This window comes from Chinchilla lanigera, unplaced genomic scaffold (assembly GCF_000276665.1).
Source record: "Chinchilla lanigera isolate Chin_1 unplaced genomic scaffold, ChiLan1.0 scaffold00036, whole genome shotgun sequence".
Lineage (NCBI taxonomy): Eukaryota > Metazoa > Chordata > Mammalia > Rodentia > Chinchillidae > Chinchilla > Chinchilla lanigera.
In genome coordinates, this window is record NW_004955437.1 from 5,150,521 (window position 1) to 5,167,329 (window position 16,809).

At 52.3% G+C, this 16,809-nt stretch overlaps 1 protein-coding gene across 1 annotated transcript in view; it reads right to left on the bottom strand.

The window, feature by feature from the left end:
* Positions 1 to 8,415: 8,415 nt before the first annotated feature.
* The window catches only part of Zfand3 (zinc finger, AN1-type domain 3), a gene marked incomplete at its 5' end in the record, with an annotated part of 197,308 nt that continues 188,914 nt past the window's right edge, over positions 8,416 to 16,809 (bottom strand). Inside the window, 1 exon segment of the mRNA XM_013516959.1 lies at positions 8,416 to 9,177. Coding sequence (XP_013372413.1) covers positions 9,023 to 9,177 — 155 coding nt within the window.

Consider the following 16,809-nt stretch of genomic DNA (forward strand, 5'->3'; position numbering starts at 1 on the left):
CCGTGACCGTAGAAGAGGCGGCCGGCTGCACCAGCCCCAGAACGGTGCAGCAGGACTGGCATGCGGCACGAGGAGGAAAAGCCAAGGCCAGGACCCTCCAGGTGGGTCGCCTTCCCCAGACGCGGGCTGCAGAGCCCTTGGGGAGCGATCAGTGTCTGCCACCGGCCTCCAGGCGAGACCCAGCTGGTATTCAAGGGATAATCTCACAACTTCTGCAAGGGTCAAGGTCGCCTGCGATGGAAAAACAATGTCCTCACATTACCCTGGTCCAGAAGCCGAGCTTACGGTCCTACACGGCGGCCAGCCGGTTTGCACACGGGTTCGGGCACAGAGGAAATACTTAGACTTGCAGGGGGCCCGGGCCAGGTTGACGAACCCGAGTGGGGCTCAGGGAGTCCGGGGTGCGGTGTTTCTGCGGAAATGCAGTCACTGCCGCAGCAGGGCCCAGTCAGTTCCGTTGGCAAGTCCCAGATGACTCCCTGAGCAGCGTCTCAATTCTGACAGTGTAAGAATCACCCCGAATGCAACCCATCCACACCCGCCATGCGGTTCTGATCCTGCAGCAGGTCCATGTACCCCCTGGTTCTCAGTCCCCACCCAAATGACACGTGGCCGGCAGCTGGGGCCCAGCACCTGTGAGGGGCCAGGTCTGGGCTGAGAGCGGGGCCCGCAGGGGGCTGTGGTGCTGAGTGCCTATAAGGCGAGTGAGCAGGGAAGAGGGTGCAGCCTAGCCGGGGGGTCGGGGACAAGCGACAGCAAAGGAAGCTGCTGGAGACACGTCTTGTCCCATGGAGGGCCCACCTGGCTTGTGGCAGCGCGTGCTGCCGAAGCCTGGCAGTGTTTTGGCCCCGTGCACCCCAGAGCCTGGGCTCTGAGGTCCTGAAGGCGCCGAGGACCCCAGGATGTGGGCCACACCCCCGGGCCAGGGCAGACCGCACCCTCCAGGCTGCAGTGGCGGGGAGGAGGGCGGGGAATGGAAGGCCACGCTCGAGCGGACCCCTCTGGTACCCTGGGTTAGTGGCTGTTCGGTCCACGCGGATTTGTGGGCTACCCTGTGCTGCTGCTACCTGTGTACACCGGGCAGTGATCCGATCAGCGCTGCAAATCTATCACCTTAAACATGGGTCACCTCTGAGAACATCCAAAACCGAACTGCTTGAAAATACACGGTGTGACTGCTGGTGTGCAGGCGAAGCCAGCACCTCCCCGGACACAGCACCACTGGCCGCGCCGCCCACACCCCGTCCTTCCCGCCGCCGCCGTCACTGAGATCTTGGGAGGAGCGAGTGTTTCAGATTCCTCAGACCATGCAGTGCTTGTCTGTGCTCAGTTCACTTAACGCTGTGTCCTCCACGTTCACACACCCCTTCATGGTACATGCATTCCCTTATCAGCTACACCGCATTCTCTTTATTCCTCTGTGGACGGGCATGCGTGGGTCCCTTCTCTTGGCGGCTGTGAACAGTGCTAGAACAACGTCTCTTCAGCTTGCTCCTTTCTTTGGGACATGTGCACCTACAGTGGGGTCGCTGGGTCAAGGGGCGCTTCGATGTTCAATCCTGTAAGAACGCTCCTGCTTTCCTAGGGCGGCACTGACTGACACTCTGTCCAAAGTGTTCGAGGGGTCCCTTCATTCCTAACCCTCACGGATGCTTCTCAGCATCCCTTCCTTCTGCAGCGGCTGCTCTAGTTGGGGTGAGATGGAGCGTGGCCTTGGTTTTGATTTGCATTTCTCTGATGACCAGGGATGGCAGCCAGGACCTTCTCCGCCTCCCCTCCCTTGACTCGGGGTCTCACCATGTATTCCAGCCATCCTCAAACTCCCCACCCTCCTGCCTCAGCCTCACCGCTGGGCCCACAGGTTTGCAACACTGCACCTGGTAGTCTTTCTCAAGGAAAGTCTACTCAGCTCTCTTCCTCATTTAAAAAAAATTTTTTTTATCTGAGTTTTAAAAATGTAACTGATATATTTAAAAAACACTAAAAACAAAACTGTATGTATTTATGGGGCACCATGTGATACTCCAAGTACACATTGGTGATGTTTACATCAAGAGAAATATACCTCCTCAAATCAGCATTTCTTCGTCTATTTTAGAAGGGTTAATGCCCCTTATCAGATGTCTGTCTGTATTTTCCCCTAGTCTGTAGGTTTTCTCTTGACTCTGTTACCTTTCCTGTGCAGAACTTTAGCTTAGTCCTATCAATTAATTTTTGCCTGTGCTTTTGAAATCTTATTCAAAAAACCTTTCCCCAGAACAGGGTCGTTCAGTCTTCCCATGTTCTCTAGCAGATCCATACCTGACACTGACTCCATTCGAGTTGGTGTTCTGGATCACGAAGGGCCTAACGTCGTCCTGCGAGCAGCTGCCTGCGGCACACCACTCACTGAAGACTTTTCTCCATTGTGCGTCTTTGGGACCTCTGTGGAAAATCCATACACACGTCAGTGTCTGGCTTTCCTTCCGGGCTTTCCATCCTACTGCCCTGGACTATGCGTCTGTCTTTACGCTCGTACCTGCTCTTTTGCTCACCAGGGGTTTGTAGTACATTTTGAGGTCAGGTAGTAGGATGCCTCCAGCTTTGTCCTGCCTGCTTAAGATTGCTTTGCGTGTCTGGCATCTTCTGTGGATCCTTGTGCATTTAGGGTAGATTTTTTTCTATGCTTGTGAAGAATGTTGTTGGTATTTTGATAGGAATTGCACTGATACCCAGCACCTTTCGATCTCTACCCAAGGGGAGGAGCTGTCTGAGAATTGGTGTCTGAACAGTTACAGACTTGTCCCTTTGTGCCCCCGCAGAGACTGGGTCAGCAGTGGCCTCAGGAATGACCGGGCCACCCTGGGAGTTCAGACTAACCTGGTCTGGGTGGATCCAGGACAGAGGATTTCTGAAAAGCTCTGCAGAATTCTCCAGGCAGTCACGGCTGAGAGCCCCTGGGCGGGTGGCCAGGGAGGTGGGCCCCTCTCCCCCGGGGAATAGCCAGAGCTCCAGGGCTTCGTCACGGGTCTCTGGCCTGGCAGAGGCGGAGCTGGGCTTGCTGTGCCCCGACTCCCAGCCCCGGGTGCTCTGCTGCACTGTGCTGCCCTCCTCCTCTCCAGGGACCTTGTGCTGTCTCTGCCTTTCAGTGCCTGAGAGTGCTGCTCTGCGGACCTGCACCTGTGCGGCCCGGCTATCCCTTCACCGGTAAGGCCCGGTGGAGCTGCCGGGCGGAGAAGCTCACTGCGAGAAAGTCAACTATGTTTAACTTTTCAAGAAACCAGCAAACTGGTTTCCACAGTGGCTACTGGTCCCAAGAGGGTTCCGGGTGCTCCTCATCCTGCCACCACTTACTTCTGGTCTGATCACCACCACCCTAGGGGATGCGTTTGGTGGCGCCCGGGCCTCCCAAGGCTGTCTAAAGACAGAAGGCCGTTTCTGGCCCTCAACTTCTTACTAGCTTTTACACAGCCTAAAGTTTATACAACCTGAGGATCTCTCTAAGAAAATGATAAAAGGGACAGGGTGTCACTCAATGGTAGAGCACATGCCTAGCAGACACAGCCTGAGTTTGATCCCCAGCATTTAAAAATACTATGACTGCAAAATTAGGTTCAAGGATGAATATGAGGCTGGGGATCGTGGTACATTTCTGTAATCCCAGCACTCAGGAGGCTGAGGCAGGAGGATTGCTGTAAGTTTGAGGCTGGCCTGGGTTACACAGCGAGTTCAAGGCCAGCCTGGACTGCATAGTGAGACTCTGTCTCAAAAACAAAACAAACACCACACAAGCCCCCAAACTAAACCAAAAGGAACCCACCAGCCAAGAGACACATGCCTATAATCTTCAGGAGGCTGAGGCAGAAGGGATGGCAAGTTTGAGGCCTTCCCAAGACCCTGTCTCAAAATAAATAAATAAAAATTTAAAAATAGAAATAATAAAGCTTTCAGAATAAATTACATCATTTAAAAAACTCAACAAATACTTTATCAACAACATCCAGAAAAGCAGCGTGGCAGTTTTCCCGACTTGGCCCCACCTGTGTAGCGCCTTCTCCAGTGTCCTCTGATCACCACCTCCTTGACAACTGTGTGATACGGCACACAAACACATCCCTAGTCTTTCCTCTAGCATGGCTGATTTGGGAATTCATGGTACTCGAGAACAACTTCTTTCATCTTCATGAGTTACACTGGAACAGCCACATAATTCTTAGAAATCTTGTAAAATGTGCAGAAGCCATTATATGTTCCTTCCAGGTAAGAGCGGCAGGGCTCTGGCACGGCCAGGCACTCCCAGATCAACCCTTAGCCTTGGAAGCGTAGCATCGTGTTGGTAACACCCCGCTGGAAACTGTTTCTGACTTGAGTTTTCTGTCCAGAGTGGGCGTGATAAGTGAGTCTGCTTTTAAATTCACATATCCGCTGGCCGGAAGAGGGCTCCACACACTTGCTTCTGGCTCTCCACATTTCAAACCTGTCCCTGCCACAAGCAGCAAGCATGGGCACCTGGTCTTTGAAAACATGTCCCAGCACTTCACGGCAGGTTTCTGGGAGCAGGTCCTGGAAAGGCTGGTTATGGTCAGAGCCTTGTGGGCAAAGGCGCGTTTCAACAGCACCCTTAGAGCATCGCAGGAAAGATGGCTGCCACAGGGACTGTCTCCAGGGAACCCAGCAGCGCACCTGTGCAAGCCTGCTCACCCTGGTTCAGTAAACATACACTGGGTGCTAATCATTCGAAAAGCTGTCTCTGCACGGGGCCATCTTGGAAGTCCCTGCTCACATGGTGTGACTGGAAAATATGGCTGAGCATTAAATTTTTAAGAATTTATTACAGTAAGACACACTGACAATCTCCCCCAAAATCCTTCCCCTCATTTCGAACACACTGATCCAGTTGTCCTTGCCACTTTCTGAGGCAGCCCTGGAAGTCCTTTTTTTTTGAGTGTTTTTAGTTGCACTTTCACAGCAGCCTCAATGTCCAGAACTAATTCAAAATATTTACCTTTTCTGCTCATTTAGACTTTGGGCAAGAGCCAGAAGTCTCTCTGTCCCAGATCTGGTATAACAGGTGGATGAGGACGTGTAACGTTTTTACGAGCCTGCCTTTCTGTTGGATGGTATTTGGCAGCAATGTTCAACCGACTTCTGATCTTAATGGAAAGACATTCACAAAAGAGTACTTCCAGAACTGCTTCAGAAAATGGCAAGGGTGATGGGATCAGCAAGGAGTGTTTGCCGCGAGGAGGAAGATTTTGAGGGGGATTAGTGGCAAGAGGTCTTTTACTATAATACACTTCTAAAACTTGAAACATGCATTGTGTATAGCTTGAGCATCCCTTCCATATTAGGCAGAGGCAGTGAGGCAGGAAGATACCTGTGTGAGTGGGCTGGCAGATGCTGGAGCTGCAGCTTACCCTGTGCCCACACGTGAGAGGTACTTCCCCTCACCCACTGGAGATGAGACAGGAACGGTGCCTGCAGCAGGACGGGGAGCAGCACCCACTGCAGCTGAGGAGGGCCCTGCAGCGCCCTTCCTGGCTCCCACCAGCACGCAGATCTGTGGGCTGGCCCGGGGGCAGGTGCTGGCCAGCAGCCCAGGAGATAAAAGCAGGGAACTCCCGACTCGCCAAGGGCCCTTCCATCCGTTTTTTTAAAAGCACTTTTTTTTAAAACAAAGGTTATAAACGTGTGTTTAGCAGCAGCAGCAGGAGTAGTAAATAGGCTTCCTGTGTTCCCCTCCGATACCCCAAAACCACTTGGAACTTTGAGCTTTTCCTTCTGCATCTACTTCCATTCTAAGTAAGACTCAATGGTGCCCTCGGCTCTCGGGCACGATGCCCTGCCTGCTCACCGCACGCCATGAGTGCCGAGCTCCGAGCTCCCACCATCCTTGCCAGAGCAGTGCTCATTACCACTTGTGTGTCTTCGTTACTGTGTGCACGTAACACAGCTGCGTCACGCAGGGTCAGCGGTTCCTCCTCCTCCCTATTTTTGTTGGCATTTACAAGCTGTCTGCTTTTCTCTGCTTAACAGTCTATGTACACCTCCGGATCAGAGCTCCCCCAGACCCCTGACTGAGGCACACATCAGGTGCTGACACTTTTAGGCTTATGGAACCTTTTAGGCTGGTGTAGCCCTGAGCCTCTGTCCTCTGCCAAGTGGAATGGCTGCAGAGGAGGTACTGTCTGGGACTCTCCTGGGTATTTCTGTTGTGTCCATCTGGGGACCTCCCGCTCAGTGACCACCTTCTGTGGGCCGAGAGGGGCCGAAGGTGCGGCTGACTGCCATGCGGCCTTCTTGCTACAGACATCTGCCGCCACCGTAAAGACCTCTCTGAAGCCCCTAGAAGGGGACCAGCTTTTGCTCTTGTCTGTCTGCATGTTCACCTCCACAGTTCACTTTCAATTTAAGGGTCTTCAAACATCCTCGTGCAAACTGTGCAGTCCCCTGCTTTAGCCCCGCCAAATGTTTCTTAAACATTTCAAAAACTTAGTGCATCCTGTGTAGCACAGGTCACGTGCCACACGCAGCCCTCCCCCTCCACTGACACCGTGTCACTCGTCCGGTGGGGCCTGCCCAGGGCGGGGCTGAGGTGCCAGACCCAAGGTCCCCCGGGACTCAGGCACCCAACTCCTGCGCCTAGGGCCCCTCGGAGAGTCTTCCCACCTTCACCTGGTGCCTCCACGGCGAAACCACCCAGGAGACACCAGGGAAGCAGCTGCTTGGCCCGACAGTCACCCCAAAGGGCGCCGAGGACTCTGCACGCCCCGAGCCCCATCTCTTCCCAGTCGTGGCCAGGGAGGTGTTTTACCAGCTTCCTCGCTATCTAGGGGGCATTTGGGGAACCGGCGAAATAGAGAAATCCAAACGTTCATACGATTGGTTTAATTTTTTCAGCAGGAGAAAAAAGAATAAAGTTACAAGATTCTTTTAATATTTTCACAATGTTAAAACTAAAACTGAGCTCTAGGCTATGTGTGTAAGTAAATCTAGAACACAAAAGGGTTAAATAAGATTTTCTCTTTAAAGATACAAGAATTTAAGCTTTCCTTACATTTAACAAACTTCACAGAACAGATACTGCAGGGGAACAAGCCCTTCCTCCCTCCACCCCGGCTCTGCCGTCCGGAAGTGGACGTGGGCTGCGGTCCCTGTGTGCCGCCTGTGCCCCACGGCCGCTCCACACGGCGCCGGGGCCTCGGGCAGCTGGGAAGGGCGCACACGTGCGACCTCTTCGGGGTCTGAGCCTGGTGGGGGGCCGAGGCGGGTGCCTCACTGAGGATGGCCAGAGTGGCCAGAGGGCCGTGGCTTGACAGCAGTGGTAAACACTGGGCAGACCTGGCCCCTCTGCTCTGGGCTGCCCCAGGGCAAGACACTGGTCTGGGTCCTGAAGCGAGAATTAAGGCTGGAGATTATGCAGCGGATTCCACTCTGGCGGGGTGGAGGGTGTGGTAGGAGGAGGAGGTTGGGAAGAGCATGATTTCCTGTTTCATTATTTCGGATCAAAAACATTTGTGGTTGCAGATGTTCTGCGGTTAATTTGCAGACAGAGATGAAGTGTTTGTGGTTTTGTACAAAGGAAAGGTGCTGGGTTAAAGTAGTCAGTAGCCTGGGTGTGGGCCGACCCACCGTGCCTGCGCAGGAGCTACCTGCCCGCGCCCACCTGGACCTGACGGGGCTCGGGCACCGCTTACCACCGGACTGATGCAGGCTTTTAAGGGCATCCTCACCCTGGCTACCCAGCCCCACGCTCAGCTGATGGGTAATGATTTTCTAATGTGGGCAACCAGGCCCACAGCCCTCTCTCCTTTCGGCCCAAGCTACTGCAGCTACTGAACTTGTCTCTGCCCACATGAGGCACCGGTTGGGCATTGCCCTCCCACCTCCAGCTGCGACAGCAAATGTCACATGGTGCAAACCACTGTCAGAGAGACCCAGGCCCACAGCGCTTGTGAAGCATGCTGCCTTCCCTTCCAAACATGTCATGTGGCAGAGGCGGACTGGTTGTCCTTGGACTATGGGACTGCATAGAAACGAGAGTGGAGGCCACGGTGCCGTCCTCTAGGCCCCGGAAGGAGCGAGCAGGCTCCGGCTGTGAGGGCAGAGTCTATGTGGGCTGCAGCTTAGCTTCCCCAGCACGCCTGACGCCTGGTGACTATGAAACATTTTTTTAAAAAAAAACTCCCCATGTAGAAACCGGGCTGCGAAAGGCGTCTGCAGACCCCAGCCGCAGCCGCTGTGCTGCCATGAGCCTTCTCTGATCGACTGCCAGATCCCTGCGCCTGGGAACCAGAGCCACCAGGGCCGGGCACCTGGGCTGCTTTCCGTGACCGCGGATCCTGTGTGGAAGGCGGGCCTCGTGCGTGGACTAGTCTTGAGTGGAGCTAATTTTCAAAGTGAGGTTATTGTTTCTCTTGTAGGATGAGTTTTTTCATAGCAAGTCAGGTAAAAAAAATTTCCGTAAGAATCTGCCCACCCCCCATTCCCAGCTCTGTGGAGAGCAAGGCCGCCACCCAGCCCAGCCACATGGCCACGGTCAGCAGCCTCCCAGTGGCCAAGGCACGCGTGGCCATCAGGTATCCTGGCTACTGGGACTAAGGGTAAGTGAAGAGGTGAAAGGCCAAACATTAGAGTTTCTGGCAAAGCCATGTGCGTCGTGGAAACTTTAACCCCAGCTTCTACTGCTCTATTAACTCAAGAGTCTCCGTCTGGAACGCTTTCCGCTTAAGGCTTTTTGTAAGGTTGACTCCAGCAGTGACAGGTATGTGTTGTTTTAAATCCACTAGCCATGCTCAAAAAAAATATTCTTCATGTTTTAATTTTATACAATGGCTAGCAGGCACCTTAGTAACCAGCCAGAAATCAATTTCAACCACCATCAACCCCTAAACTACAGTACCAGGATGGCTGGCTAAAGAAAGGAAACGGACTGGCTGTAGTCTGACGCGTGCCCAGTACAAGGTGTCTGGCTGACTTTGTCCTAAATAAGGCTAACATTAGTGAACTAAGAACAGCGTCATGTGATGGCCGTGCCTGGCCTTCAGGAGCACCCCTCCCCGATGCGCTGGCAGGAGCGCCCCACTTTCCGGTCCAGTTTCACCATTTTCATGATGGCTTCCTCTCGGCCGCGGCCCATGTGGTCGAATGTACAGTCATGCTGCTCGGGGAGGCGGTGTAACATACAGAACACGTAACCTGCAGCGGGAGGAGCAGAGGAGAGACTGTTAGGGTCAGTCACAGCAGTCCTCCAGCTGCTGAAGGCTTCCTCGCAGCAGCCCCACCCCGCGACACAAGGGTGTGGCATCCTCAGAAGCTGCTGCCTGGGCCCAAGCTGGCCACAGCAGCGAGACCAGCCCCCACCCTTGGAACTGAGGGGGCTCTGGACCCCCCGCCGAGCCGTCACACAGGCAGAGGACCACAGAGCTGCTAGTTCAGCATTTTACCTGGCTTCCGCAAACTGTAATATCCACCACAGGACACCCCTCATTTCCAGGAGGCAGAGAGGGAGGAGGAATGATTGTGGCTTAAATTACATTCTACCTCCTGTGCAGCCAGGGCTCCAGGGGATGGTGGGAGTGAGTGGGGGCTCTCAAAAGAAAATGGATGACTTCAAGTCCTGGAAAAAGTAGTGTGAGAGATGCTGAGCTCTGACTGCCAACAGGAACCCAGGAACCCGATGCTTTGAGTCCCCCACAGGAGACGGGAGATTGAGGTCCCACTTGCCCTGCCCTCGCACACCTGGAGGGAGCTTCAGGTCCTCTCTCTCTGGAGGACAGAAGCCCAAGGGAGACACTGGCTGGAGAGCAGCAGGGCAAGTCTGAGCAGAGGCTGCAGAGCAGGGAGGTGGTAGAGACGAAGGGAGGACCTCGGGGGTCAGGAGAAAGGCTCACAGCATGAAGAGGAACATGGAACTGCATAAGGAGTGGCCCATTCCCTCCTGGCTTCCTGGTCAATTTTTAGGAAGGCCACTACGCCTGTGTGGTAGCGGCACCTGTTGGCTCCTGAGGGAGGGCGGGAAGACTCTTGCCTGTGCTGGCTGCTTCTCTCACCCCTGCCGACCTACTGCCTGGTCACCCTGCCAGCCCCAGGGTCCTAGGCCAGGTCCACAGGAGCAAGCTGTCAAGTGCCACCAAGTGGGTCCCTAACCCTGCTCTCCCTGTCTACCCCACAGGAGTCCCCAGGTCTCTCCTTGCTCAGTGTCCAAGCCAGCAGCCTCCTCTACAAGCTGCGTTCTTTCAGGACCACCCCCTGCAAACTGACTCATCCACCTTGCAGCCTCAAATTTGTTTTGTTTTCAGTAGAGGCTGTGACTTCAGAGGAACAGCAGAAGTTGAAGCAAAGACTGAGTGGCAGGATGAATGAAAGTTTCAACAGCCTGAAAGTGGAGGATCCATTGGCCTTAACTTTTCCATCAACTTCCTCTAGACTATTCCTCCGCCTGGGGGAGGCGGCATGCGTGGGGCGAAGGGAGGACACAGGTGGCACCTGCACCCTACCCAAAGCCTTGGGGTCAGGCTTGGCCAGGGCATGTGTGTGAAGCGGCTGGGCATCCACTGTTCAAGCAAACACATTATGAACTGCTTCCAGGGAGAGCAGGGCAATATGTTCGACTCTAAATTGGGACTGGGTTTACGGAAAAGAACAGAGATGAAATTTTTGTCTCCCGAGAAGCCAACCTCCCACATGGTCCAAAAGCAAAGTTAAGATTAATGAGCTCATGTGTTCTAGTTACTGATAAGTTCATTACTCGAAGATATTGGACACCAGTTGTCTTTCTCCTAAAGGATTTCACAGCAGAAGCGTGCACGGCCTCAATATGCATCTTCCGGTGAACAGGCAAGATCATCTTTCAGAGAAAATGGCATCAGGATATGTCTGCAGACATTTCTGACACCAAATCCTGCCATTTCTGTACCTGCAGAATCTACAATAAGGGGCAGGAAGACCCCTGCCACCCTTCTCTTGCAGCTATCAGGACCATTCAGGAGGTGGTTCCAGGGCTCTTCTCTGCTGATGAATGGTGCTGGTTGAATTAACCCCACTCCTGGCTCAGCTTAACAACTCACTGCTCCAAGGCAGATTGGGTAGGGCCTCCAGTCTGGTCCTCACCTTACCCCACCATCTGCTTAGGCTGCCTTGCACAAGCTAGCGGGCAGCAAGTGCCCCCATGTTCTCTATCCAGCCAAAGACGCTACATCCAGCCAAAAGTCTTATTTCTACACCTACCTTGCAAATTCTGTGTACCCATTAGACACTCGGCCTTCATTTCTTTCTTTCTTTTTTTTGGTTTTTGGTTTTTCTCCGGTACCAGGAACCGAACTCACGACCTTGCGCTTGCCAGGCAGGCGCTTTGCCGCTGAGCTAAATCCCCAGCCCCTCGGCCTTCATTTCTGAACAGTGAAAACTACACAACAGCAGCTACATTTTGGGAGCAGCACTGGTAACAATGGGAATTGACAGTACTGTGTTTCGCTGGGGAGAGGTCTTGGAGAAATTCTGGAAGGCTAACTTTCCAGGCTATGGCACTGAGATTATTAGATGGTATAAATTAAGCTCCATTCCCTCTCCTGTCAGGATCACTAAGCGTAAGTTACTGCTGGAACTTGCCTCAAATGCCGAGTAAGTATTATCCGCTGATGGTGGTCAATGGCTAAATGCACTTTGACGTCAGCAGCAGGGCTGTGTGTGAATGGCTAGTGGGAAGAATGCGTCTTTGTCCTCTTTTTCTTGATACATGAGGGTCTGCTCCAGAGCCACTACAAGTGCAGCTCTGTGTGTGTGTGTGTGTGTGTGTGTGTGTGTCTGTCTGTCTGTCTGTCTTGATTGAGAGACACTGTTCTTGATTTCAATGATAGACGATGCATCTTGGAGCACAGAGCCTAGTCTTGGCCAGGCCAACTTCAGCATTTCCTCTGGACACTTCATTAGAAACCAACTGGGTTTCTTTCCAGAGAGCATCAAAGGGCCTTAAAACACATGTCCAGAACTGATTAGCTAAATAATGACATCCATTCAGGGCATCATGCAACTCTTTTTTTCCCTCCTGATTTAAAAAATTTACATATGGAAACTAAAATTGACTCACTCTTACAGCCCCGTATCTACACTCTCCTTATGGCCCCCCTGTTCACAAAATTCTACAACCAGTTTCAAAGTACTTTTTGCTTGGTGTAGCTATACAGCACACGGGGCTCTGGCGGGATGGAGCTGGGAATATCATTAAAATGATGCTCACTCACAAAAGAGGAAAACAGCCAGGGCAAGTGTTTTTGAAAACATGATCTACCTGCTAAATGTGGTTCAGCCTCAGCCCTTTGCCCTTTCCACTCCCAAGAGCCCAGATGACTGGGTTTTCATGCATACTGACCCAAAAGAAAGCTGCAGAGTTTCCTTTAAGGCTGCGTGAATGGTTTTCAGTAAATCTGTACAATGCTCAAGAACTTGCGTGGGTGTCTCTTTGCTTGCTAGCTCTGAAGAGCAATTGGTGAGGGGCCCTTGATTAAAATGGAGGGTGAAGCAGCAGCTCTCCAAGCACTTTGTTCTGTGGCCCCACCTAGCCCTGCCCCTCTGGACTGCAGTTTTTCTCTGCTGTCACTGTCTGAGCTTCTGACTGGGAATGGGATGAGGGAGAGAAGCACTAGGAAGGAGCCCCCCCTCCCGCCCCCTCCATCAGGGCAGGGAAGTCACAAAAGGGACCCTGCAGCTCTGCCCTCAGTGTGAGAAGGCAGCATTAGGAGGGAGACAGACAGGAAGGGGGACAGCCATAGCGGCTACCAACCCCAAGGGACAACAAGCAACAAAGGGGGAGTAGTAGCTTCCTTGACTGTCACTACCAGACACACAAGAACACTACACAAACCTCAGCCTGAAGCGCCCATGAGCCAGGTCACTTGTGAGTATGAATCTAGCGTACGTGGACTGTGCCCTCCTCCACTCTGGCACATGGACACGAGATGCCCAAAAGGAAAGGGCCTTAAAACACACGCCCGGCAGAATATGGGCTCCTTTCAACACTGCTAAAAGCCTGACAGGCGGACTTCTCAAGTGCTCATTTCATGGCAACCAACTTCTGACCTCATCCTGCAGTTTTTAAAGCTAACATCTGAGACTCACACCTACACCAAACCTCACCACCATTTATACAAGGTAGAGGCTTTTGTGACTAAATCGACATTACGTATTGAGGGAACCTGGACAAATACCGTCACTAGGCTAAAATGCCTCCATACCCAGCACTGTGCTAAGTGCTGTGGAAGCTGCAATTTCCTGCTTCATTCTTCTGTGAAAACCACAGCAACCACTGGCCAAGAGGACACTCCCAGGAGTCGCCCAACCTAGTGCGGAAGAGGGCCTGTGTTCTGCCAGTCCCCTCAATCCCTTTCCCCCACACCACAGGGGACGGCTCCTGCATGGCGAGCCCACCATGCCTACCACCCAGGGGGGCTCCTATCCTTGGTTGAGGTCTGGAGCCTCTGACCCCCAAGGTCAGCATTTCTGGTCATGCCCTAAGAATTGAACAGGAGGTGAAAACATCCTTTAACATAGAATACCTGAGCAAGACAAAGTGATGCCAAAATTCACATTAAAAATTTGGGCCCTTGACATTTTTATTTAGTCCCTACCTGACATAAATGCTTGTTGGTTTTATTTTGGAGTTAAAAGAACATTTAAAGTGGGCAAAGCTGGGCAGTTCTAAACACTTTGAGACTTTCATGAAACGCTCCTTTCTGGCAGACTCCTCCACGTGGACGCTCCTCCAAGTATCAGTCTCAGCCCAGGGTGGGCCAAGCTCCAGCTGCATTGTGCTTTCACCTCGCTTGCATGAAAGCCTTACACTTTCTTGCTCATCTGAATTTCAAATTTGCAAAAGTTCAAGCAGAACCTAAAAATACTGATAAGCCGTGGAGGCCGGGGCACCGTAAATGCTCTGCCTGTGCAGTGAGGTGGTGGTGCACATACGCTCTGCGCTGGGCCCTCGGTGCCTTGCTGGGTACAGCGTGGAGACCTGGTTCTGAGACGAGGCAGGCGGCCAGCAGCAAAAAGAACCTACCAGGCCTCCCAAAGCCTCCTGTGTGCCACCTTCAAATCTCAACTCATTCGCAGGTACCACTTGTTCTCTAAGAAAAAAAAACAACGAATATGCCTGGCCTGTGTGTCTAAAACGACCAGGCAAGCTCATCCACAGGAGTCACATTCTTCCAGTGAGGTGAAAGTTTCTTAATGCCCAGGACAGCTCACTGACCTCACAGCTCATTTGTAAGTACATGCTGGAAACAGCAGGTGGCTACAGGACACCTGGTGGAGCACATTAGCCGCTTATACTCCAACCAGCAGCAATCCCTGGATTACACCGTATCTGCTGACCCAACGCCCAAGGCAGAATTTGTTGCACACAAATGTATTAAAGGATTTTAATGTATTTTATTTCAACAGGCCTATGGTTCAAGCAAAGCAGCTGCAAGTGTTTCGGGAATGAAGTGCGTCTGCTTTACATTCTCCTCCATCCCTGGCTTTGCATGTGAAGGGAAAATCATTACACACTGCAAGAATCAGAACTGGACCCCAGCTCTCTGACGTGGCTGATGCAGTGTGCTGCTGGGCTAGAGAAGAGAGCCAGCAGTGGACAGGGGCCAGCTGTCCAGGGCTCTAGAACCAGAGTGAATCACAATGCTAGCCATCCGTCTCCCAAAGAGACAGAGAAGTTGAAATTTAGAAACACCCACTCTATTCCTTAACAAGTTAGTAAAAATGACTAACTCACACAACTCTAAAACAAATAATGGTTTGTCTTCTCCCAAATCAATCAAAGTTAAAGTATCAGCTGCAAACAAGGTACATGTTACAACAAAAAGCAGTGTGCAGAAGGCAGCACTGAGCTCAAAGTAGACGCACGCACCAGTGCTGACTGGTCCTCCCTGGCGCATGCACATGTCACAGAGCAAGACACTGCAGGGAGAAACCTGTGTCCTGGCCCACGTGAACAAAGCCTGTGGTGCAGCTGTCTACCTGCCGTTTTAAATAACAAGAACGGCTACCCCTGTTGGCTTTCTTTATTATTCTTCCTCTAGGTTTGCAAAACCCCTTTACCTCTTTCCTCTCCTCTGTGAGGAGCTTTGCCCTATCTCACTGACAGCCCCTTCTGTCACCCAGTAAAGCAGCCCTGGATTTACCTGATGGAGAACAAGCCTCCCACAACACATACTTGGGTGCAACTAGGCAGGCCTGTTTCTGTCACCTAAGGGAGGGAATAGGTATGAACACCACAAGGATGCTGTGAGAACTCTCCCCTAAGCAAGCCCTTTCACTGGCTGCACAGGAGAAGGTAGCTGGCTGCCACCTCCGGTTATACCAGGCCATTTCATCTAGAGATGAACACATAAAAACTCAGAGAAAAGGGCTCAAGGCCTTTTTTGCCACACAAGTAATACCTGGCTCTTTCACACATCACTTCATTTTGGTAGCTGTGAAAGCAAGCGGCATGGATTTCTTGGTGGCTGGGGTGGTTTGGGGTCCAGCTGCCCCTAGTAATCTATGTGGCCCTCAGGAAGAGAGCCTGGCTGGAGGAAGCTTCTGGCTTTTAGAGATGTCTTTACTTCTTTTCAGCAATTCTATGGCCTTCGTTTCAGCATTTCCTTGTCTTTTAAAAAATTACCTTTTCAAATGGCACAGTTGCCTACAAAACAGCTGCAAAGCTGCCCCAGAGAGCACGATCCGGGGGCCACTCGGCCACCAGCCTCCAGCCACAAGACTCCCCAGGAAATGCAGCCTCTTCACTGTCCCTGCAAGCACCTCTGAGGCAAGACCCAGCTCATCCACCTCACAGAATACCCAAGTGGCGATGCAGCCAGGGCACGGAGATGGGAAACGCCACGCCTTTTCTCTGGAGCAACATCTGAAACAAGATCATTTCCCTACTCTTTTGCTGCTGGCCTCTCCTTCCACATGCAGGGGTCCCAGGGAGGTACAAAGGTGACAGATGGGCATCGGGAGAGACGTGGGACCCAGTCCACACTGCTGCCATGGCAAGTCCCTTAAGAGATGGATCCTCGGATTCTCCCCCAGGATAATGCAGAAGGGTGTGTGTCCTTCCAATCCTGAGCACAGGCTTCGACTCCAGCTGCAGTGACAGCTGTGTGGCTGAGGGCAGGCCATTTAACCATTCGGGAGCCTCAGCTGTGTGCTGTGAAGCTGGGGTTACTATGGACATCAAACAAAATGATGCTTGTGAGGCCCCAGCTCACGGAAGTTTGTAGGTTCCTGGGTGAATCCTCACAGCAGTGCTGACCTTCCTGCAGACACTGACCCACCTGGCAGCCTGGCTCTGGCATCCTCCTCACCCACTCAGCTTGCGCCGCCCACTTGCCTCTACCTCTGGGGCTACATACACTCCCTTGCCCTTCTCCTTCCACGAGTCTCTGCCAAAAAGGTGAATGATCATGGAAATCTTGCTCTGAACATGAGATGCACAAGTTTCCTGTCTCCCTGTCCACAAACCTGTTTTCACAGACTATAGATGTATAGCAAGTGACAAGCTCAGGGAAGATTTCTGTGGAAGATGTGCAGATTTTAGAGAAACCTGATTGAATATATTAAGACTACTATAGAAAGCAGCCTGAGAGGGGGCTGGGGATTTAGCTCAGCGGCAAAAGCGCCTGCCTGGCAAGCGCAAGGTCGTGAGTTCGGTTCCCGGTACCGGAGAAAAACCAAAACAAAAAAAAAAACAAAGCCTGAGAGATTTCTTTACTTCTGTCCTCTGAATCTAATGTTGGAAGCGTCAGCAAAATGAAAAGCCGTGTCTTAGCTACTCCCCACCCCTGAGCCACAGCA